We start from the raw sequence: 24,509 nt of genomic DNA, 5'->3' as shown, positions 1-24,509 counted from the left end.
TTGTCTACTAGGGCCAGCTTGGGATGGAGATCAAGGTAGTGGGTGACAGTGCTTTCAATAAACTTTCTAACAATTGTTTCATTTTCAGCTTCATGCTACTCTCTGCCTGTAGGGGCATATCAAGAATCTAATTTCCACCTATTTATTGGGTTTTATGGGCAGATTAGTTTGACTCTTTTTGTCCCTCCTCCATGACTTTAGAATTCGGCTTTGTCAATTCTGCAGTCAGTTACCACTTGTCTGCTGGGTATCTATAACCCCAAATTTTGGGGGGTTCATTCATCTGCCAATACCTCTGCTCCTCTTCTCTTTGTCCATATGTATTATACTTCTGCTGTTTTTGTAGTGGATCAAACCAGTCAGTCCTAAAGGAAATCAGTCCTGAATATTCATTGGAAAGACTAATGCTGAAGCTGAAACTCCAATACTGTGGCCACCTGATGCGAAGAACTGACTCCTTGGACAAGACCTTAATGCTGGGAAAGATTGAAAGCAGGAGGAGAAGGGGACGACAGAGGATAAGATGGTTGGATGGCATCACTGACTGGATGGACACTGAGTTTGAGCAAGCTCTGGGAGTTGGTGATGGACATGGAAGCCTGGCATGCTGCAGTCCACGGGGTTGCAAAGAGTCAGACATGACTGAGCAACTGAACTGACTGTGGAGTTAACAGAAATAAACATACATACTAAATCTGCTAATATTTAGTAGAAGTCTGTCACATGTTTTCCAAGTATAGAAGTTAGTTGATATATTGATAAAAGTTTCTTAATCTCTCTAAACCTAAGTTTCCTCACCTGTTTTATAAATCTATATATATACACACACACACACACATACATATATAAAACAAAAAATAACCCCTACCCGATAGGTTTCTGTGACAGTTACATGAGGTAACAATGTAGATTCTGAAGTCAGAAAGACTTGGGTTTGAATCCCATATCTTCTATTATTAACTGCTTGACTCTGGCAACTCCAAATCTCACATTTCTCATCTTTGTAACGGGGTTAATAATATGAGTCACTAGCTCACAGACTGTTGGAACGATTAAATAAGACAAAGTTTATAAAACTCTTCTGAAGCATAAGACGACTCTGTTAACAATTATATTGTTGCCCATAATGCTTTATACACCTAAAATTACACACCCGAGCACATATACACACCGTATATCAGCCTATTTAAGTCTTCTTCAGGACTTGGCTGAAGAAAGCCAAACTCCAACTTCTCTGCAAAAACAACAAGATATAATAGGAAAGGACAACGAATTAGGAAGTATGCAGTCTGAGTATTGTCGCAAATGGATATGTGGCCACCGGACTGTTTTCCTATTGGTAAAGAGAGAATCAGACCAAATGATCTACGTCTTTTTTCAAATGATGTTCCCTGTCTCCTTTGGGGATAATATGACTTTCAAAAATTCAATGTTTCTAATTACCTGTCTGATACTGTTAATTTTTATAGGTATTTTCATGTATCTTGCTTTTCCCACTAGATAGTATGTATTTGCTTTATGAAAACCAAGATGAGTTGTTTCCCCAAGCTAACAAAGTAATGAGGCCACTCTTTGAATATTAAATCAGAAAACAAAATTTTATGGTATACAACCACCTCAAAAGAATGAGTTAGGAAGTAAGACTGTAAATTTGCAAGGAAATATAGTAAAAGCTAAGTAACAAAAGAAGTTAATTTAACTAAAGAATATGTCAATTAGAAGGTCAGTGCTAGAAGTAAAATGATTTCAACTTTCATCAGGATCCCAATGACCAGGTTTTCAGATCACAGAGGTGGAATATCAGGCTTAGTCTTACATCAGGAAATGTTCATGTTACAGAACCATATTCTGAGATTTCATTCTCACCAAGCAACACTCTGAATATGGTCTGGCTTCCCATGAAGACCAATCAAGAGAGAAAGATTGCTCCCTATTGCCAGCACTGATTTCTTATTTTAAACTAATGAAGTAACATGATTTTAAACCCCGGCAAATGCCATGGACCCTGGTGGGCTACAGCCCATGGCGTTGCAAAGAGTCGGATATGACTGACCATAGACGTGCGCATGTATCCACACACACGGACCCACCCCAAGAAACAGATCCATGGTACGCCAACTGTCCAACCAGTAGGCTTGGTAAATTTACCCAGATAGTCACTCTGTGAAGCCTTTTGAAAAACGGATCACAGAATTTTTCCATATGAAACATGTAAAAACTATGAAGTTCTGTAAGAAAGTAATCATGTGATCCTTCTTTAAATCCCTGAGGCCAGCTAGCAATACTGGCATTTAATAGAGCTAGCTACTGAGGTTCTTGATTGCTTCTTAAACTTTCCCTAAAAGCCAGTTATGGCACAATACAATTTTCCAAACCCTACAGCAGTTATCATCCCCTTCATGGATCACAGCCTTGTCATGGTGAATGGGCTTATGTAACTTAATGAAAATGCCATGCCATGCAGTGTCACCCAAAATGGATGGGTCAGGGTGAAGAGTTCTGACAAAACGTGGTCTACTGGAGGAGGAGATGGCAACCCACTCTAGTATTCTTGCCACAAGAACCCCAGGAACAGCATGAAAAGGCAAAAAGATATGATACCTGAAGATTAACTCCTCAGGTCGGAAGGTGTCCAGTATGCTACTGGGGAAGACCAGAGGGCAACTGCTAATAGTTCCAGAAAGAAATGAAGTGTCTGGGCCAAAGTGGAAAAGGTGCTCAGTTGTGGATGTATCTGATGGTGAAAGTAAAGTCTGATACTGTAAAGAACAATATTGCATAGGAACCTGGAATGTAAGACCCATGAATCCAGGCAAGCTGGATGTGGTCAAGCAGGAGATGGCAAGACTGAACACTGACATCTTAGGAATCAGTGAACTAAGTGGACCAGAATGGGTAAATTTAATTCACATGACCATTATATCTACTCCTGTGGGCAAGAATCCCTTAGAAGAAATGGAACAGCCCTCACAGTCAACAATAGATTCCAAAACACAGTACTTGGGTGCAATCTCAAAAATGACAGAATGAGCTCAGTTTGTTTCCAATGCAAACCATTCAATATCACAGTAATCCAAGTCAATGCCCCAATCACTGATGATGAAGAAGCTGAAGCTGACTGGTTCTATGAGGACTTACAACACCTTCTAGAACTAACACCAAAATAAGATGTCCTTTTCATTATAGGGAATTGGAATGCAAATGTAGAAAGTCAAGAGATAGCCCATAATAACAAGCAAGTTTGGCCTTAGATTACAAAATGGAGCCAAGCAAAGGCTAACAGTTTTGTCAAAAAAACATGCTGGTCACAGCAAACACCTTTTTCCAACAACCCAAGAGACAACTTTACACATGGACATCACTAGATGGTCAATACTGAAATCAGATTGATTATGTTCTTTGTAGATGAAGAAGCTCTACACAGTCAGCAAAAACAAGACCGGGAGCTGACTGAGCTCCTTACTGCAAAATTCAGGCTTCAAGTGAAGAAAGAAGGGAAAACCACTGGGCCATTCAGTTATGACCTAAATCAAATCCCTTATGATTATACAGTGGAGGTGATAAGTAGACTCAAGGGGTGAGATCTGGTAGATAGACTGCCTGAAGAATTATGGACAGAGGTTCCTAACACTATACAGGAGGCAGTGACCAAAATTATTCCAAAGAAAAAGAAATACAAGAAGGCAAACTGGTTGTTTGAGGCGGCTTTACAAATAGCTGAGGAAAGAAGAGAAGTGAAAGGCAAGGAAGAAACAAAGATTTATCCAACTGAATGTAGAATTCCAGAGAACAGCAAGAAGAGATAAGAAGGCCTTCTTAAATGAACGATGCAAATAGAGAAAAACAACAGAATGGGAAAGACTAAAAGATCCCTTCAAGAAAATTGAAGATGTCACGCAAGGATGGGCACAATAAAGGACAGAAATGGCTAAGTACCTACCAGAAGCAGAAGAGATTAAGAAGAGGTGGCAAGAATATACAGAAGAACTGCACAAAAAAAGTGTTAATTACTCAGATAACCACAATGGTGTGATCACTCACCTAGAGCCAGACACGCTGGAGTACAAAGTCTAGTGGGCCTTAGGAAGCATTATTCCGAACAAAGCTAGAAGAGGTGATGGAATTTCAGCTGAGCTATTTTAAATCCTAAAAGATGATGCTGTGAAAGTGCTGCACTCAATATGTCAACAAACTGGAAAACTCAACAGTGGCCACAGGACTTGAAAAGGTCAGTTTTCATTTCAATCTCAAAAAAGAGCAATATCAAAGAAGCTTCAAACTACCACACAATTGCATTCATTTCGCACACTACCTACCAAGGTTATGCTCAAAATCCCTCCAGCGAGGCTTCAGCAGTATGTGAACTAAGAACTTTCAGATGTACAAGCTGGGTTTAAAAAAGGCAGAGGAACCAGAGATCAAAATGCCAACATTCGTTGGATCATGGAGAAGACAAGGGAATTCCAGAAAAACATCTACTTCTGCTTCACTGACTACGTGGATGCCTTTGACGGTATGGATCACAGCAAACTGGAAAATTCTTAAAAAGACAGGAGTAACAGACCACCTTACCTGTCTCCTGAGAAACCTGTATGGGAATCAAGAAGCAACAGTTCAAACCAGATATGGAACAATGGGCTCCTTTGACATTGGGAAAGGAGAACGACAAAGCTGTATACTGTCACCCTGCTTATTTAACATCTATGCAGAGTACATCATGTGAAATGCCAGGCTGATGAATCACAAGTTGGGATCAGGATTGTTGGGAGAAATATCAACAACCTCAGATATGCAGATGATACCATTTTAATGGCAGAAAGTGAAGAGGAACTAAAGAGCCTCTTAATAAGGGTGAAAGAAGAGAGTGAAAAAGTTGGCTTGAAACTGAACATTAAAAAAATTAAGATCATGACATCTGGTCCCATTACTTCATGGCAAATAGAAGAAAAATTGGAAGCAGTGACAGATTTTCTTTACCTGGGCTCCAAAATCACTGTGCACAGTGACTGTAGTCATGAAATTAACAGACGCTTGCTCCTTGGAAGAAAAGCTGTGATAAACCTAGACAGCATATTAAATAGCAGAGATATCACTTTGTTGACAAGATCCATAAAGTCAAAGCTATTTTTCCAATAATCATGTACAGACGTGAGAGCTGGACCACATAAAAGGCTAAGTGCCAAAAAACTGAGGCTCTGGTGCTGGAGAAGACTCTTCAAAGTCCTTTGGACTGCAAAGAGATCAAACCAGTCAATCCTAAAGGAAATCAACCCTGAATATTAATTGGAGGGACTGATGCTGATGCTAAAGCTCCAATACTTTTTGGCCACCTGATGCAAAGAGCCGACTCACTGGAAAAGACCTTGATGCTGGGAAAGATTAAAGGCCAGAGGAGAAGGAGGTGGCAGAGGATGAGATGCTTAGATATGTCAGCGACTCAATGGACATAAAGTTGGGTAAACTCCGGGAGACAGTGGAGGACAGAGGAGCCTTTGTGCTGCAGTCCATGGGGTCACAGAGTCGGACATGACTTAACGATTGAACAACAATAGCAGTACCATAAGCACTTCAGTCTGAATACATGACCAACAGTGTGTTAAGAAAAGAAAGGAAGGAAAGATGGAAAAGTGATAAAGACTAAGAGGAAAAAAAAAAAAAGCAAAACCAAAGAATCAGAACAATTTCTTTCACCAAGCTGTCCTATTCTATTGTGCTTTTTTCATTGTGGCTGATTTTTACAGCATACCTTATGTTGATCTAAAGCCAAAATCTTGTACATACTGTGAGAAACTGGCAGTCTGACAGTTAAATTCCCTGGGGCTTCCCTAGTGGCTCAGTGGTAAAGAATCTGCCTGCCAATGCAGGAGATGTGGGTATGATCCCTGGGTCAGAAAGATCCTTTGGAGAAGGAAATGGCAACCCACTCCAGTATTCTTGCTTGGGAAATCCCATGGACACAGGCGCCTAGTGGTGGGCTACAGTCTATGGGGGTCCTAACAGAGTCAGACACAATTTAGCAACTAAATAACAATAACAAATAGTCCGTTGGCCAAGGCTACTGAATTTCCAGGAGTAAAGTTACCTAGCATATAAATCACACACATTCCCACACTAGTTCTTGGTACAAAGAAGGATGTTTACTATTTAGAGTCTAGAATGGCCTTGACCATATGAAAAACTGCTAATGGGCTTCGGAATACCCTTTGACCATCACTGCTCTATAATGTCAAGAAGTTATAATAGTGACTAGAAGTGATCATTACAAAGGGTCATTCATTAGTTCTGTAAAACTTAACAAAACTTCCACACTAAGCCAGGTGCCATGTTAGATTTGGGGGATAAAGGTATGAAGAGACACTGAACCTAGCTTTAGAGACTTTAGAAACAAGTATAGGGAGTAAATGGAATAGTTTTATGTTGAATTTTATGTTAAAAGCTACTGTCGTTTTAGAAAGGTGAGAATTTATCATGCCTCTCTACTTAAATGTGGGATTGGCTTTCAAAGATCTTACGTGGGGTAATACCACACCAATATGTAAAACTTCCTTAGATATAAAACTATGGCAGATAAATAATAGTATTCATTTTTATTTGCAAAGCACTTTACATATTACAAAGTTCTTTTACATCCATTATCTAATTCAGTCCTCAAAGTAACCCTGTGAAGGATGAAGGGATTATTATAAATAGAAGAAACTAAGCGCTTACAAAATGTTGTCAATTAGTAACAGAATCACAGATTCTCTGTTCAGAGTTCATTTTACATATCATGATTCCCTTATTACCTAAATTTTGAAGAAAAGCCAAATGACTCATTTATAGTCTAGAACATTCCTTGCGTCTGCAAAATATATTAATAATATGTATATTTAATATAAAACTTTAACCTGAAATGGAAAAAGTACACAAAAATGAACACAAATGACTTACGAAGTCATTCGTAAAATTTTAAAATTTTTTCATAGTTCCATGATTCTCCCCATCCTTAAACTTCCCCAAATCTCCTCATACAGCAATAAATTCTGGTTTGTCAATAATTTATTTCACAAGTCTTTTATGATACAAAAACACAAAGTCAGTAAAATTCCTACAACATCATCAAAAGCTGATGTTTTAATCAAACCTTTTGATTAAAAGCTGAGGAAACTCCCAGAAATCACTATACTACCTGGGAACTCATAACCCTGTTGCTTCATTTTCAAGTTCAAAGAGGTGAAGAGTAAATGCATTTAATAGTACAAAAAAATTCAAGTTTTCCCAATCCTTAAAATACTGAGACCATTATTCAAGTAAAAAGGAAAAGTCATTTAAAAGGCTCAAAAAAGTATTTAGCCAGCAATAAACCTTAAAGAAAATTCTTTTCAAAATGTGATTTAGGGTAAGAATTAACTGGTCCATGAAAAATGCAAATAGCCATTCTGCTGTAAGACAATTTTTTCATTTAAGTGGAATAATTGTCCTTTTGTAATTGCTTTTCCACTCTAAGAGCAAAAAACACACTTTCAGTGAAATCATTGTATTAAAAACACAATTAATTACAGATATAATTAGTATAGTCTCATTTTTAAATTTCCTATGAAATAATTTCAACACAATCACAAAAAGCTTACACTTCCTCTGGTATTAGTCATATACCATATAAAGTTAAATAGGCTGTCTTGCCAAAGCCTAGGGTGACTGACTCTAATACTTTTTATCATTCTCAACCAGTTAAGACTGGTATTTAAACAAAATGTCATTAAATGTTGCAATAAATAGGCCAGGATGAAAAGGTTACTTATAAATACATATGAACTGCAAATGTATCACACAGAAACTGCCCCAAGACTGTATGATTGTATCCAGACACATCTCTTCTCCCCAGCATGCACATACCACAAGAAAACAAAAATTTAAAAGCAGTATAGATAACGAATATGAGAACAGAACTGATACCTGGAAGAAACCTTAGCCTTTACAAGGTCCAACTGGAAAGACACCTGATATTAAGCAAGCCTCATGGCGGGTGGGGGGTGGTGGTGGTGGTGCTTTGTTTTTCTTTAAAATTACTAAATCTACTTAATTTCTACTTTAGTTTTAGGCTGGGTCATTGATAGAGGTTCTAATCTGGGGGAGGGGGGACCTCTGACAACATCTAAATTTGATATTAGGGAAAAAATATAAAAATCTATTAACAAAAGCTCTTATTAAAAGAACTGCTGCCTTTCCAGTCATTAAAATATCAGCGTGATTAGCCGTTTCCAGAAAATTAAACAGATTTCCTCATCTCCATGAAATTTCCACAAAATCTTTACCAAAAACCTGTTTCTCTAAGACAGAACCCTACTGCAAGAAAAAATTAAAAGGGCTGAGTCCTCCCAAAAGTAAAAACTGATGCTAACTGACTAATTAGTAGATTTGACATCAGTTTTCTATACAAATTAATCTTTATGATTACCATATTGGTAGAACTAAAAACTGACAAGCAAACTGTGCCAATTTGAACAGTTTCTTTAATATATACATGAAAAAGGGAAATAAAAAAAAAATCTGTGCCACCTAAATAAAGGGAAATTATATACAGCTATTTTTCAGAATCTAACAGAAAAGGTTTTCTACTTCAAATGGCAACTTAAAGCCACTGTTAACATAACTCGCAATTTCAATATGAGTTCTAAATTTTGAAATAATTCAGAACCAAATTTTCAAGCTTTTGGGAAGAACTCAGAATCTGAAGTTTAAATGTTTATGCTAATACTTGTTCTCTTAAAAATAAAAACGCTTAAGTAGGATGATTTTGAGGTTAAATCAAATCTCTAAAATCTAACATCGTAAAATACTATCCTTTATTTCAAATCTGTTAGATTTTAGAGATTTAACCTCAAAATCATTCTACTTAAGCGTTTTTATTTTTAAGAGAACAGGTATTAGCATAAACATTTAAACTTAATGATGGAAAACCAAACCACATCTGTCTGTTTTATAAATATCCATGTCCTTCCCTGGACTCAAAAATCCACTTTAACCCATTTCCCTTCGTTTTCTTCTATCTTCCATCTCACTGCACACTATTGTCACATCCCTATTACAACATCTAGCCAAAGGCAGAGATCATGTAAGTTCCCTGAAGACTTCCAAAACATTAAAACCAGCAGAAAGCAGAGGAAATACTTTATGCCTGGAGCTGCTGGGAAACCCTTCTTTCCTTTTAGAAAAATAAACCTCTTGCTCTAAACATAACCACTTTGAGAAACAAAACAGTACTATACATACAAATACACAGCACTCTCAATTACTAATTCTATAGATTTTGCTAGTATTTTGACTGGAAAAAAAAAAAAAAAGCCTATTTGAGCAAATGAACTGTAACCCAATGATGTTTGTTTTTTTTCCCAGAAAGAGAATAGCAATGGAGATTTAATCAGAACTTCTCTCATTCCTTAACACTAAATATGGATTTCTTAACACTAGCTGAAAGAATGCTTTTAAAAAGAATTAGTTGCTATTTGATTAGATGATTCCATTTAACTACAAAGAGAACACCTCAATCAACGCCTTCTATTTAAAAAAAAAGTACTAGCTAAATGTATAGTGTATTTTCTGACTCAAGTTGCTTAGGACGCTTTTCTTCCTGATATTCTAATATTTCAAAAGGTCTCTAGATAAAAAGAGCAGAGAAACTAAAGATACATTTTAATGTATTTTCACCATTATAAAAGTGGAGGCCATCAGCCTGTCATTTAATTATTTTTCAGGTTATTAAAATGCATTTGGCTCTAAAGGAAAAATCTAACTCAAATATTCTTAACACACACATACACAAAGGCATGGGCAAGAATACTAGAACACAATCACTTTTAGTACATACATCTCTTTAGGTCTCAGTGAAGGATGGCACAAAATATATTTTAGTTTTTTATATAAATTATATAATTTGACTGCACTTTTGCTTCACGATTCAACACACAAATTTAAAATTCATGCTTAAGTTTTCACATTATTCACTGCATTGAGAATTTTCTCAAGAGAATAAGACAAAACATTCGGCTTTCTGAATGGCAGTATGGAAACCTGCAGCATAGTTACACTGTGACATACATGAGGAATTCATCACTGAATTACTATACAGTTAATTCATCACTGTATTTTAATATTCCCTGTTAAATCAATTGTACATGAAGCCTAAACAGCTAGAAAGAACCCAAAAAAGCAACAAGAAAACAAAGACTTTGAAAAATGCTGACGCTTTTCACAACCAGGTTTAGTCATGCCAGCTGGAGAGGTGTTAGATATGGCTTTATTCATTTTTAAGTCTGAGAAATACAGTTACTTCCATGACATTATGAACAGCAATTTATCCTCGTGGTCCTGATTTTTCTAATTCAAAAGCACTTAAAAAAATCATTTCTGCAAACTTAACAAGGTATTTTGGATGGATCACTTGTCAGCTATTGCTTAGAATCAAATTATTAAATTATTTTGTCCCATATTTCCCGGAGAACTAGAGATACAAAAAGATAAAAAGGAAACACACACACAAAACACACAGCAACTCAATATTTGAACCACTTCAGACATGAAATCCATTAAGAGGGCCTTTGCTCCGAACTGTGTAAGGGTCCTTAGCTACCATCTGACTTGCACAAGAAGTACACATGGCCCCTGATAGGCGCTTTAGTCCTCTTTGGAAGACACTGTTGGAAAGACTATAAATGACACAGTTGCAGAAACTATTACTAATAGCAAGCCAGGTGGTCAAGAAGGATGCGAAGCGGTTGCTGTGGCCAGTAGAGCTCTCCAATAAGAAGTAGATGATGTACGGCAACCAGAGGATGTAAAATACACTAGTAATTCGGAATAGGACCATGGCATAACGCTTATCAGAACAAGCCTGCACCTCCCCAGTCTCCCCACTCTGGCTGCTGAAGCGGGCTTGCCTTTCGTTGATTTCCTTTGTGTGCTGTTGGCAGATGCGGAAGATGTTGAAATAGGTGAAGCACACAATGAGGGCTGCTGGGGCATACAACATCATCACGATGAACAGGGTGAAGTAGGGGTCGGTGTGCCAGGACTCTGCACACCACTGAAACACATCTCCATGATATCCAGGTTTGCCCCAGTGGAAAAAGGAAGGCAGGAAGACCAGAGTGGAATATAGCCAAATCAGGAAAATACACAGACGTAGTCTCCAGGGCGTAACCAGGGTATTATAGGTTAAAGGTTTAGTGATAGCAATATATCTATCAATGCTGATACAGGCCAGAGAGGCCATGGAGACACTCTTCAGAACTGATACTACAAAACCAAATACCTGGCAAGTCAAGGACTCCTCTACTGGAAGCGGGTGGTGGAGGAGTGATAAAGAAGGGACCAGGCAGCTTACCCCAACCAAGAGGTCAGCATATGCCATAGTCTGGATAAAGTAACTTGTAGTATGGTGGTTCAACAAAGGTGCACAGTGAAATACAAAAATCACAATGATGTTGCCAGAAATAATCAACACAGTTAGAAACACAATAATCAATACTTCCAAAAGGCAAAAATTGACAGTTTCCAAGTAGCCAAATGCCAAGAGGCAAAAAGAGTGGCTGCTCTGATTACCATCCAAGGTAGAGTTCATCTTGAGCTCAGGAGTGATCTTTCACTTCATGCTGCCGCTTGGCTGCTGCCAACAGTTCAAAGGAGCAGCTGCTGTCATTGCGGTCAGCTCTGTGTGTCTGCAATAATGCCCGAGGAGCCTTAGTCCCCAAGCTCGCGATGCTGCCGCTCTGGTGCATTGCCTGCAGTGTAATTCCCCTTTAAATCCTTCTTGGAATAGGGAGAACCAGCAGCAGTTGTCTGGCCAGTCCCAGATGCGGCCATAGTACCAGGTTTACCATACACATAGCACCAGGGGAGTAAGGCAAACTCTGGGTACAAGGTCTTCAGCCAGTGAGGGTGGGGGGCAGGGGCAGAAGAGAAGGGAGGAAGGCTAGGACTTCAGCAAGAGTTGTAATGAGTCTCCTCTGAACAGCTGACAGAAGAAAAGGAGAGAGCGTTTTACATTTTGTATCCAATGCCCTAATCAAGAACCTGGCTAGCTCAAGCTGGTATCCCACCTCCCACTCCATCCCACCCCACCCAGGTCAACTATTCACGCCTACCCTCAGCAGCACCCCCACATAAATGGTTCTTACTTTACAGGGGAGGTGCAGCAACAGCAGTCTTTCATGACCAACATAAAGCAAAATCAATCGCCAGTCAGATCAATCTAACCCCATTTCCTTTCTTTTGAGCTTTTCAGGGGAGAAAAGGAATCTACTTATACCATTTAATTACCACTAATAAAATTAGCCAAGATAACTTAATTTTTTTTATTGATTCCAATATTTTGCCTCTTAGAAAACATTTCAATAGCATTGATCTGTCTAGCTCAATTTCCGAGTATTACCTGTAATTCTGCATGCTGCAATCCAAACAAAAGCCACAGAACATCCTTAGCTGAAAGCCTTGCAAAGCAGGAATGTGCCTCAGCCTCGTTTACTGCAGAACTGAGACACAGAGGGAGGGGATAAAGGAGGAGGAGGAGAAATAGGGAGAAGAGGGGGCTTGGGAAAAGGAAGAGGCGGGGGAGGGGAAAGAAGAAAACGCCCGGGTGCGCACACAGGCTCTGGCATCTTTAGCAGCTCATTAGAATTCACTGCCAGAGAAATGCTCCCCGATTTCCAGACTGCACAGTGAGGGGATAACTTAATATGCCTGCAGTGCAGCGTCTGAAAGCTGTTTCCTCGTCGGTCTGGAACCCCCCTCTTCGTAGATTAGCGGAATTTAGACTGCCAGTAAGAAGAGGAGGTAGTAACCAGGACTGAGTGCAAGCCGGGAATTAGACTGAAAAACACTGCCAGAGGGCTAACGGTGAGAGGAAATTCCTATTTTCTTGTAGCATTTCCCACAGAACAAAGAGCAATGTTAAAGAATGAAAGTATGTTAACAGTGCATGACAACTGAAGAATCAAAATCCAGCACCAGAAGTTCTAGCTAGAAGACTACATATTTGGCATTAATTTCTTCTCATGGTTCACTATATATGGATCAGTTTTAAGAAACATGACCAAAATAACAAGCAAATTTAAAAATTAGGTCTTTAAGAGAAAAAAACAAAGAAAATCCCATCCATTTCAAATACTGCAGAAACAGCACACACAAAGAAGAATTACACTGTTCCTATATTCAACACTATCGTCTGGTTGAAATGTCATAACTTGCTTCTAGTTTGCTGTGAAGTGGTATATATACAAACAAAAGATGGGCAAGTAAATGCACCCACAATTACAGGAAGTTTCATGGTACAAACTAGCTTTGTATCCTAGAACACACAATCTTGTCTGTGCCTACTAACACAAATTGGGATTGTACTGTGGCATTTCAGATGATGTCAAATGAGCACAATTTTCAGCTAACTGGGAGTGTCAAATTATGACAATTTTTAGTTAATTGTGTATTTTTAGTATCTTTTCTCCCAGGTATCTTTGGACTCTCAGTTCATTCTTCTAAGTTTCACATAACTCAGTAGAGTAAAATAAACAAATGTTGACATCTGAAAACATTTCAGAAGGGCTGCATACCGGGATGGAGATGTATATTATGAGATCCAACTTTCATTTTTTGTTTGCTTCCCACACATGCTTTCTCACTACAGGCAATGGTTACTCACCATCAGAATTCAATTACATTTTAAGATCTGAAGCACTGTGCTTATTACACAAAGGCAAGGAACTAAAAAAGCCTATTAAGCATAAGTTTGATAGCTTAATCGACAGGTCTTACTGGAAAAGATGGCAAAGTATGTCAAAAGGACCCGTGACACTGAACTCCCATCGGTTCAAATCCTTGCTTCCTTGCTCTATTATCACTTAGCTTCTCTTGGCTTCAGTTTCATCACCTTCAAAATGAAGATCATACTCTCTATTTCATGAGATTGTTGAGAAATAAAGCAGATGGTGTACACAAAAGGTTTACCAACATCTAAGAAACAGGAGGTATATAACTTTATTTTCTTCTCATACAACTCAAACAGCCTTCCTAGTCTGTGTTTTCCCACTAGTCACCTTGTGCTGCTTGAGGCTTGGGCTCTTCTGAATCCTAAGGTGCCCTCTCTCACTGTGACTGCCTAGTTCTAAGGGTGGTAACAACAGTCATTTGGATACACTGCTGCCCTGCATTCCTCAAATACATTGAGACTGTATATACGTAGGCAAGAAGGAATGATGATATGGCATTAAAAATTATTCCCATTAGACAGGTAACTTCTCTGCGTATGTCTCCAGATCTGATTTCACTCCTGAGTTCTCTTTTCCATCCACAATTTGCCTACTGGTCACACATCTTCTACTTGGATGTCTTATAGAGACTTCAACCATAGCACATCCAACAATTAAATACATTTTTCCTACCAAATAAACCTCTTTTTTCCCCTGAGATTTCCCCAAGCACTCAGGTATGAACTCGGGAATCATCTTGACCACTCTCTCCCTTAATATACCATTCTTACTCACCATATCTTGGGAATCTATTTCTATAATGGCTCTCAAATTCATTTCCCCTTTTAGTTTTTAATATTTGGGGCTATCATTAAATATTTTCTGTACTTCTTGTTCATTTTTATAATCTATTCATTTCTGCTTGTTAAATATCCATCAGCACATGCTTTATTAGGGTTATTATGAACTCCATTATGCAAGAAGAGTCTATGGTTCCCAATGACTTTCCAGTTTGATCTCACTAGTCCAAATCCCCCAAATACCTTGCCCTCCAGCCAAACCAGATTACTCATTACCCTCTACATTTGACGTAGACTTTATTTCTGATCTTCCTATTTTCAGTGCTTAATAAATATTGACTTAAAAAAGAATAATTTCTGAGACTTACATTTCAATAAATGGCAAAACCATTTGCCAAAGCTAAGAGTCCATGTTTTTCTAACTACTTGTAATTTGGGCATGTAACTTAGTCTCTTATTCCATCTCAGGTTTCTCATATATAAAATTAGGTAGTTATGCTGATATAAACAGCTGTTACATTAACTGATAGCTTTAAAGAATTTAAAATGTTATAAAAATGCAATGAAACCAACAAGCTGTTACAATACCATTAGTAAAACAGTAGTGCTTTCAATTTTGTTTCTGTTTTAATAAAACCACTCTAGGAGCAGCTATAATCAAAATATTTGTGTGTATGTGAGCACACGTGTTCAGTCACTCAGTTGTGTCCTGACTCTGTGACCCCATGAACTGAAGCCCACCAGGCTCCTCTGTCCATGGAATACTCCAGGCAAGAATACTGGAGCAGGTTGCCATTTCCTACTTCAAGGATCGAACCCGCATCTTTTTCGTCTCCCGCATTGGCAGGCAGATTCTTTACCATGGCCACCTGGGAAGCCCTCAAAATATTCATACTAGAAACTAAATAAAAATAATTAGTTAAGAGTTATATGTTTTATTTTGGATTAAAACAAACCACTTTTTTTAGAGGACAGAAATTATTAATAAGGGAAAGCAATAAATCTGTGTCTTCACAAAAATTCATCCATACATTTCCCTTTTAAAATAATGTAGTTGTATGATGTATTTAGTAAGAGTATTTCTGTATATATGACTGAAAGAAAATACATTAAAAATCAATTCTACTTTTCATTGGATAATGGGATTACAAATGATTTTTTTTTCTTTGTGGTTTTATGTTTTGTGAATTTGCTAATTTCTATGTACTATTTTTATACACAGATAAAAAAGACAGCCAAAGTAATATATAACATGTCCTTTTGGTAAAACTAACAAAAAAACCTGGCTGTATAGATGTCCTCCCAGAGCCAAGCTGAACAGACAATGCCAGGTTAAATCACCTGCTTCACAGGGCTCAGCTCCATTTGGCCTTATGTCATCACTGCAACATGCCTTCAGACAGTCCTTGGTACTCAATTTATTCATAATGGACTCTGATGGCCTCAGTGACAAATTCTTACAGAATGACAATGTAACTTGATGAAACATGTAAAATTGTTAATATTTAACAAAGCTAGTGGAGGTGATGAAATTCCAGTTGAGCTATTTCAAATTCTAAAAGTTGATGCTGTGAAAGTGATACACACTCAATATGCCAGCAAATCTAGAAAACTCAGCAATGGCCACAGGACTGGAAAAGGTCAGTTTTCATTCCAATCCCACTGAAAGGCAATGCCAAAGAATGTTCAAACTACCACACAATTGCACTCATCTCACATGCCTACAATGCGGGAGACCCAGGTTCGATCCCTGAGTCGGGAAGATCCCCTGGAGAAGGAAATGCCAACCCACTCCAGTACTCTTGCCTGGAAAATCCCATGGACTGAGGAGCCTGGTAGGCTACAGTCCATGGGGTTGCAAAGAGTTGGACACAACTGAGCAACTTCACTTCATACTTCACATACTAGCAAAGTAATGTTCAAAATTCTCCAAGCCAGGCTTCAACAGTTCGTGAAACGTGAACTTCCAGATGTTCAAGTCGGATTTAGAAAAGGCAGAGGAACCAGAGATCAAATTGCCAACATCTGCTGGATCATCGAAAAAGCAAGACAGTTCCAGAAAAACATCTACTTTTGCCCATGAGTGTCAGTGGTGGCCTGCTGCAGGGTTGGGGGTTCTGAGTGCAGCAGTGCCTGAATGGGATCTTTTGAAGGAGGCTGCCATTATCTTCATTACCTTCACCATAGTTTGGCCTCAGGTAAGGAGGAGGAATGGCAACCCACTCCAGTATTCTTGCCTGGAAAATCTCATGGATGGAGCCTGGTAGGCTACAGTCCATGGGGTCGCAAAAAGTCAGACACGACTGAGGGACTTCACTTCACTTCACTTCAAGGAGGCCTGAGGCCAAGCAACAAGGAGGGAACACAGCCCCGTCCATCAACAGAAAATTGTGGATTAAAGATTTACTGAACTTGGCCCCACCCATCAGAACAAGACCCAGTTTCCACCTCAGTCAATCTCTCCCATCAGGAAGCTTTTATCCATCAGAGGACAGACAGAATGAAAACCATAATCAAAGAAAACTAATCAAACTGATCATATGGACCACAGCCTTGTCTAGCTCAATGAAACTGAACCATGCCGTGTAGGGCCACAAAACATGGTCCACTGGAGAAGGGAATGGCAAACCACTTCAGTATTCTTGTCTTGAGAACCCCGTGAACAGTATGAAAAGGCAAACAGTTATGACACTGAAAGATGAACTCCCCAGGTTGGCAGGTGACCAATATGCTACTGGAGAAGAGAGGAGAAATAGCTTCAGAAGGAATGAAGAGACAGAGCCAAAGCAAAAACACCACCCAGTTGTGGATGTGATGGGTGATGGAAGTAAAGTCCGATGCTCTAACAGCAATATTGCATAGGAACCTGGAATGTTAGGTCCATGAATCAAGGCAAACTGGAAGTGGTCAAACAGGAGATGGCCAAGAGTGAACAATGACATATTAGGAATCAGCGAACTAAAATGGACTGAAATGGGTGAATTTAACTCAGATGACCATTATATCTACTACTGTGGGCAGGAATCCCTTAGAAGAAATGGAGTAGCCATCATAGATCACAAGAGTCTGAAATGCAGTACTTGGATGCAATCTCAAAAATGATAGATCTCTGTTCATTTTCAAGGCAAACCATTCAATATCACAGTAATCCAAGTCTATGCCCCGACCAGCAATGCTGAAGAAGTTGAACAGTTCTATGAAGACCTATAGGACCTTCTAGAACTAACACCCCCCAAAGATGTCCTCTTTGTTATAGGGGACTGGAATGCAAAAGTAGGAAGTCAAGAGCTACCTGGAGTAACAGGCAAATTTGGCCTTGGAGTACAAAGTGAACCAGGTCAAAGACTAACAGTTTTGCCAAGAGAACGCACTGGTCATAGCAAACACCCTCTTCCAAAAACACAAGAGAAGACTCTACATATGGACATCACCAGATGGGTCAATACTGAAATCAGATTGATTATACTTACCAGGGGCTATGCATTGTATTAAGTGGTTTATTAAGTACATAAAACTAACAACTCAACAAATAAAATATTATTATTATACCATTTTACACACAGTAAACAAAAGTTTAATGCTAAATCGCCCAATGTCAACGGCCTAAATACAGAACCAGGATTTGAATCGAGACAATCTACCTTTAGGTGGACACTAAATCACTCTGCATAGTGCCTTCCAAACCTGAATATATGATTTGCCTCTTAAAATGCTTAAATGACTTCCTATTGCCTGAGGTATTAAATATGCCTTATTTAAGCTTTCTAAGATCTGGCTCCTACCCACCTACTTTCATACACTTTGAAACTGCCAAGCTCTTTCTCATCCTTGAGAACATGTTTTCAACTTTTAACATCACACATGCCATGCAGTCCCATCCTATCCCAATAATCACCCTCTCTCGATAATTTACGAACACGAGTTCATAGATGAAACTCTTAGATGAAAAGTTCTTGTCATTTGCTGCACAACAATATGTATTTTCTTATCTATAACCCTCATGCAACTTTATTGCAATTGGTTAGTTAATTGTCTACTTTAGATTGTAGATTCCCCTAAACCAAAAAACAGGTACATTTTATTTATGGGCATATCCGTAAGACCTTAACACACAGGCTGACACACAGCAGGCTTTCAAAGGTATTTCTGACTGACTGAATAAGAAATACCTATAATACAACAGGCAATTCTGTTTTTGGACATGAAGACCTTTCAAGTAAAATTCTAGTATGACAACAACTTAATTCACTGGTAATTATTAGGTTGATACATAATAAATTGAATTATAGTCTCATAACATAAAAAGATCTTGAAAACTGCCTGGACAGATATGACTTACAGAAACTCAAAGAGGATACATGAATTTACCAAGACGGGATATGGAGACTTAAAAATTACTTTCACAAAGAACAATTTAAAGGAACAGTGTCTTAGACATTAGAATGCTATAACAAAAATACCACAGACTGAACTGCCTATGAACAACAAATTTATTTCTCATTGTTCTGGACACTGAAAAGTCCAAGACCAAGGTGGCGGCAGATTGAGTATCATAGATATTTTATACTGTGTCCTCATAGGACAGAAGGGGCAAGGGAGCTTTCTAGGGTCTTTTTTAATAAGGATACTAATCCCATTCATGAGGGCTCCACCTCCTTGATCTATTTCCTCTCAAAGGTCCCACCTCCAAACATCATCACACTGTTGAGGGTACGGGGTGTTAGGGATTTCAATATATGAACTTTGGGGAGACATGAACATTCAAAACTACAGCAGACCTACTACAGCAACTGCTATATGGGAACAGATAATAAAGTTCTGAAAGTCCCCCGACAATCTGTTTTCTTACAAAATCACATAGCAAGAGCACTGAATTGTGAAACAGTAGAATCATGAGCTATTTTGGGGGCAGGTCTCAAACATGGTATTTCATTTTTCCAGAATGTTAAAGCTTAAAAGAAGCTCAACCATTTACTTCAGCAGCTTCATTTCACAGAAAAGGAAATTAATAGTCACAGGTGCAGAACTTCATTTGAGTTCATATAAGCCAGTGGCAGAGCTGACACTAGTACTCATGCTGCCTAACTTCATGGCCAGTGCTTTATTTGCTAACTTGCTACCTTTTTGTTTAGTATCAACAGGAGGTTCTCATCATTAAAGCTTATTGAAACCTTCAGTTCAGTTCAGTCGCTCAGTCGTGTCCGACTCTTTGTGACCCCATGAACTGCAGCACAAGAAGCCTCCCTGTCCATCTCATGCTCTGTCGTCCCCTTCTCCTCCTGCCCCCAATCCCTCCCAGCATCAGTCTTTTCCAATGAGTCAACTCTTTGCATGAGGTGGCCAAAGTACTGGAGTTTCAGCTTTAGCAACAATCCTTCCAAAGTACACCCAGGACTATTAATCCTTAACTATTACCAAAACCACTAGAAAGATTTTTAATTAGAACAATCTGCAAAATAATGAAATTATAGTTAGATATTCAAATTAAAATTTTCCAGACTGGTAAAATGTCCAAAGACTTCCTTTGGACAATTAGAAACATAAATACTGATTATCTGGGCTTACTAATAGTTTAGGTTCTGGATAAAAGCCTGAAATTCACGGCAAAACACTTGCCACTAAAATAACTAGAGAAAACAATGCAAATAGACTTCAGAGAAGACAAAGCTAACTAACAGAAGGAAAGAGAAACATTAGAATAGGTTGCTATTTCATTGTTGTATTAAAAGAATCCTTTAAGGCAGCCTTTTGATGTAAATTTCTGGTACAAAGCAAAACAAAATAGAGTCATTGATATAAAAGGTGAAAAAATAACCAAAATAAAGACAGACCAGAGGATGATTCTGGAAGTTGGAAACCAGAAAGTACCCTATTTTTCCTCCATTCTAAATTCCAATTTATTTGACTCATCAGAACCAAGGAGCTGTAAATCTTATAGCTGGGAGTAAGAGAGGCCATCAGTTCAGATCAGATCAGTCGCTCAGTCGTCTCCGACTCTTCGAGACACCATGAATCGCAGCACGCCAGGCCTCCCTGTCCATCACCAACTCCCGGAGTTCACTGAGACTCACGTCCATCGAGTCAGTGATGCCATCCAGCCATCTCATCCTCTGTCATCCCCTTCTCCTCCTGCCCCTAATCCCTCCCAGCATCAGGGTCTTTTCCAATGAGTCAACTCTTCGTATGAGGTGGCCAAAGTACTGGACTTTCAGCTTTAGCATCATTCCTTCCAAAGAACACCCAGGACTGATCTCCTTTAGAATGGACCGGTTGGATCTCCTTGCAGTCCAAGGGACTCTCAGGAGTCTTCTCCAACATCACAGTTCAAAAGCATCAATTCTTCAGCACTCGGCTTTCTTCACAGTCCAACTCTCACATGCGTACATGACCACAGGAAAAACCACAGCCTTGACTAGATGGACCTTTGTTGGCAAAGTAATGTCTCTGCTTTTGAATATGCTGTCTAGGTTGGTCATAACTTTCCTTCCAAGGAGTAAGCGTCTTTTAATTTCATGGCTGCAGTCACCATCTGCAGTGATTTTGGAGCCCAAAAAAATAAAGTCTGACACTGTATGTATGAGGCCATATGAGTGGCTTATTTACTAGTTTCCTCACCCTGCGTCTGACAAGCTCTAACTAGAGACTATGGTTGAGAAACCCTCTGTCAAGACCAGTAGGAAAAGAAAACAAAGAATCCAGGAGTATTTGGTCTACAGAAATTTATTCCATGAAGCCAAAGGTAGTTCAGTATCAAGAAGTCTATTATATGTTGATAATGTATCTACTTCATCAACAAATTAAAGAAAATCATATTTAAGTGCTGAAAAATTCCTTCATAAAATTTCAGTGTGTGTGTTAGTCACTCAGTCATGTTAGACTGAGACCCCATGGACTGCAGCCTTCCAGGCTCCTGTGCCTATGGGATTCTCCAGGTTAAAAATACAGGAGTGGGTAACCATTTTCTCCTCCAGGGGATCTTCTCGACCCTGGGATGGAACCTGGGTCGCCTGTAATTGCAGGCAGATTCTTTGCCATCTGAGCCACCAGGGAAGCCTGGTAGATATTTCAATAGACATTCCTAATTAAAAAAAGCAAACTCTGGATAGAATAAATCACTTAAATCAAATAAAAAGTACTTACAATAAAAAAAGCAACCCAAGTGAATAGCATGCTTTCCAGAAGTCTGAAAAACTAAGATCATTTTAATTAAAATCAGGAACTCAATAGTGATGCTACTTATCACCATCATCATTAAACACTGTCTTAATGTTTCTATCAAATAGAAAAATAGGAAAATTTAGCAACCTGCATAAATAGTGAAAAAAGAAGTGAAACTGTTTTTGCTATTATCATATATCTGAAAATCTCAAAGGATGCTAGTATAAACAGGAGGATTAATCAAAATATCAAGAAGTACATGGATAGAGAATTTTAAAAAGTCTATTCTCTATTGTAGCAATTAGCTATTTAGAAATGGAAATCAGAAAAAAAAATTCCATTTGGTATAGCAAGAACACTCTAAGATAATTCTTAGGAATAAATTTAACTAAAGAGGAATAAAACATATATGAAAGAAGTCTTAACAAACATAAGATCTGGGCAAATGGAAAGACATACTATATTCCCAGATGTAAATATATTATAACAATGTAACTTGTAACGTAAATTAATATATAAATTAAATGTAATTCAAACTAGAATCCTTATATAACCTTACAGGATGATGGTGAGACTGGAGAAAATGATTTTAAAGTTTATATGGAAAATTACATATGCAAAAATAGGTAAGAAAATTATTTGGGAAACAATGAAGAAAAAGACTTGCTTTACCAGATAATAGAACATAACTCAAAGTCTCTTTAACCAAAACCAAAACCATACTGGTATAGGAACACATAAACATCAAATTGAACAAGCTAGAGATTAATCCTAGCATGTATGAGAATTTAAGATTAACAAAGATGGTAGTTCTACTCAGTAGGAAAATAGAAGTAGCACAACTGGTTAGCCATCTGGGAGAAAGTAAAATTGGACTGCTATCATATGCCATGTACAAAAATAAATTTCAGATGGATTAAAGATGTACAAATGTAACACATACAATAAAAATTTCACAAGGAAATGCTGGAAAGTACATTTACAAAATCTCGAGGTAGGATAAACCTCAACCAAGACACAATTTTCTACATAAAAATTGAAAATGTTTTGTATGGCATAAAACTATAAAGTCAATATAAATCTCAAATTCTAGAAAAGTATATAATGAAGTTACAAAGAATTAATATAGGTAATCATATAAAGTACTTATGAACTGACATCTTATAATTAATAGAAAAATATACAAAGAATACAAAGAGATAATTCATGGAAGAGCAAATCACTCAAATTTACTTGTAGTCAGGGAATTGCAAACTAAAGACATAATGGCATCATTTACATCCACTGACAGCAAAAATTATAGTGATATCAAATACTGTCTGGGATATGGGCTAATAGGCACTTTCCTACATTGCTGGTGAAACCATGAACTGCCACAGCCTTTCAGAGAAGCAAGCTGGATATAAGTAAATTACATACAAAAATTAAATAGCAAGTTTAAAAAACGTATTACCCTCTGATCCAGTAACCACACTACTGAGACTATTCCATAAAAGTCAAAGATTTGGAACATTGTGTAAGGTTGTTTAGTAAACATCATTTAGAGACTGAAAATTGAAAACAAAATAAATGCCTAGCAATAGCACAATGACTGAATAAAAAATTGCACTGATTTAGTCTATCTGGGTTTCTATAACAAAATACCACAGAATGGACAGCTTATGAACAGCAGAATTTCATTGCTCACCATTCTGGAGGCTAGAAGTCTAAGATCAGGGTGCCACACAGTTGGGCTCAGGTGAAGGCTCCCTTTTGGGTGGCACACTGCCAACTTCTAGTTGTGTCCTCACATGGTGGAAGGTGAGGGAGCTTTCCCTTGACTCTTTTATAAGGGTGCTAACCCTAGCATGAGGATTCTGCCCTCACGATCGAGTCACCTCCCAAAGGCCCTACTTTTTCAATATCGCCTTGGTATAATGGATAAGTTCCAACATGAATTTTAAAGGACACCTTCAGATCATAGCACCTGTTATATGCAAGAATGTTCACAGCAACTTTATAAAAGCTAAAACAAGAAACAAAACATCTATAATACCAGAATAGATTTTTTAAAGTGTGATTTATTCATACAATGGAATATTTGCAGCAACTAAAAAAATGAAAACGAATAAAAAACGAACTACTTGGATTTCCCTGATAGTCCAGTGGTTAAGAATCTGCCTGCCAACGCAGAGGACATGGGTTTGACTCCTGGTCCGGGAAGATCCCATGTGTCTTGGACCAATTAAGCCGGTGGGCCACAACTACTGAGCCTGTGCTCTAGATCCCATGCTCCACAATGAGAAGCCACCCCACCGACAAGCCCAAGCACCACAACCAGAAGAGTAGCCCTACTCACCACAACTAGAGAAAGCCTGCATGCAGCAACGAAGACCCAGTGCAGCCAAAAATGAATTTTTAAAAATCTTAAAAAAAAAAACAAAAAACTACTGATATACTCCCAAAATGGATGAGCAGAAAAAGTCAGATACAAACAAGTACATGCTACATGACTGTATCATTGTTTTTAAATGAAGTTCAAGAACAATCAAAACTAATCTAGAGAAAGAGAAGTCAGAACACAGTATTGGTTTTTCAGGGGTGGAGTAGGGGTGGTTACAACTAGACAGGGACAAAAATAACTTTTTGAAGTGGTGGACATATTCTTTCTTTTGGTAGTGATCAGAGCAGTGTATTAACATGTAAAATGTCATCGAGCTGTCAATTTGTGTATTTAAGCCTATGTAAATCACAGCTTGCTGTAGAAATAAATTTAAAAATATGTAGTTTTACGACTCAAAAAAAAAATCAGAGCAAATTTTAAAATGTCAATTACAGTGATAACTATTTCTAG

The 24,509-nt window shown here is 38.2% G+C and overlaps 2 protein-coding genes across 8 annotated transcripts in view; both read right to left on the bottom strand.

The window, feature by feature from the left end:
• RABGAP1 (RAB GTPase activating protein 1) overlaps positions 1 to 24,509 on the bottom strand; it is a 169,183-nt gene that overhangs the window by 63,832 nt on the left and 80,842 nt on the right. The window lies entirely within an intron of this gene.
• On the bottom strand, positions 1,742 to 23,986 carry GPR21 (G protein-coupled receptor 21). The gene is made up of 2 exons (XM_019970792.2): positions 12,410 to 23,986; positions 1,742 to 11,992 (listed from the first exon to the last, which is right to left on the bottom strand). The coding sequence occupies exon 2, from the start codon at positions 11,597 to 11,599 to the stop codon at positions 10,550 to 10,552; it is 1,050 nt and encodes a 349-aa protein (XP_019826351.1). The 5' UTR covers positions 11,600 to 11,992; positions 12,410 to 23,986; the 3' UTR covers positions 1,742 to 10,549.

The sequence above is a fragment of the Bos indicus genome, chromosome 11, assembly GCF_029378745.1.
Source record: "Bos indicus isolate NIAB-ARS_2022 breed Sahiwal x Tharparkar chromosome 11, NIAB-ARS_B.indTharparkar_mat_pri_1.0, whole genome shotgun sequence".
Classification (NCBI taxonomy): domain Eukaryota; kingdom Metazoa; phylum Chordata; class Mammalia; order Artiodactyla; family Bovidae; genus Bos; species Bos indicus.
This window is presented reverse-complemented; position numbering and strand designations above follow the sequence as displayed.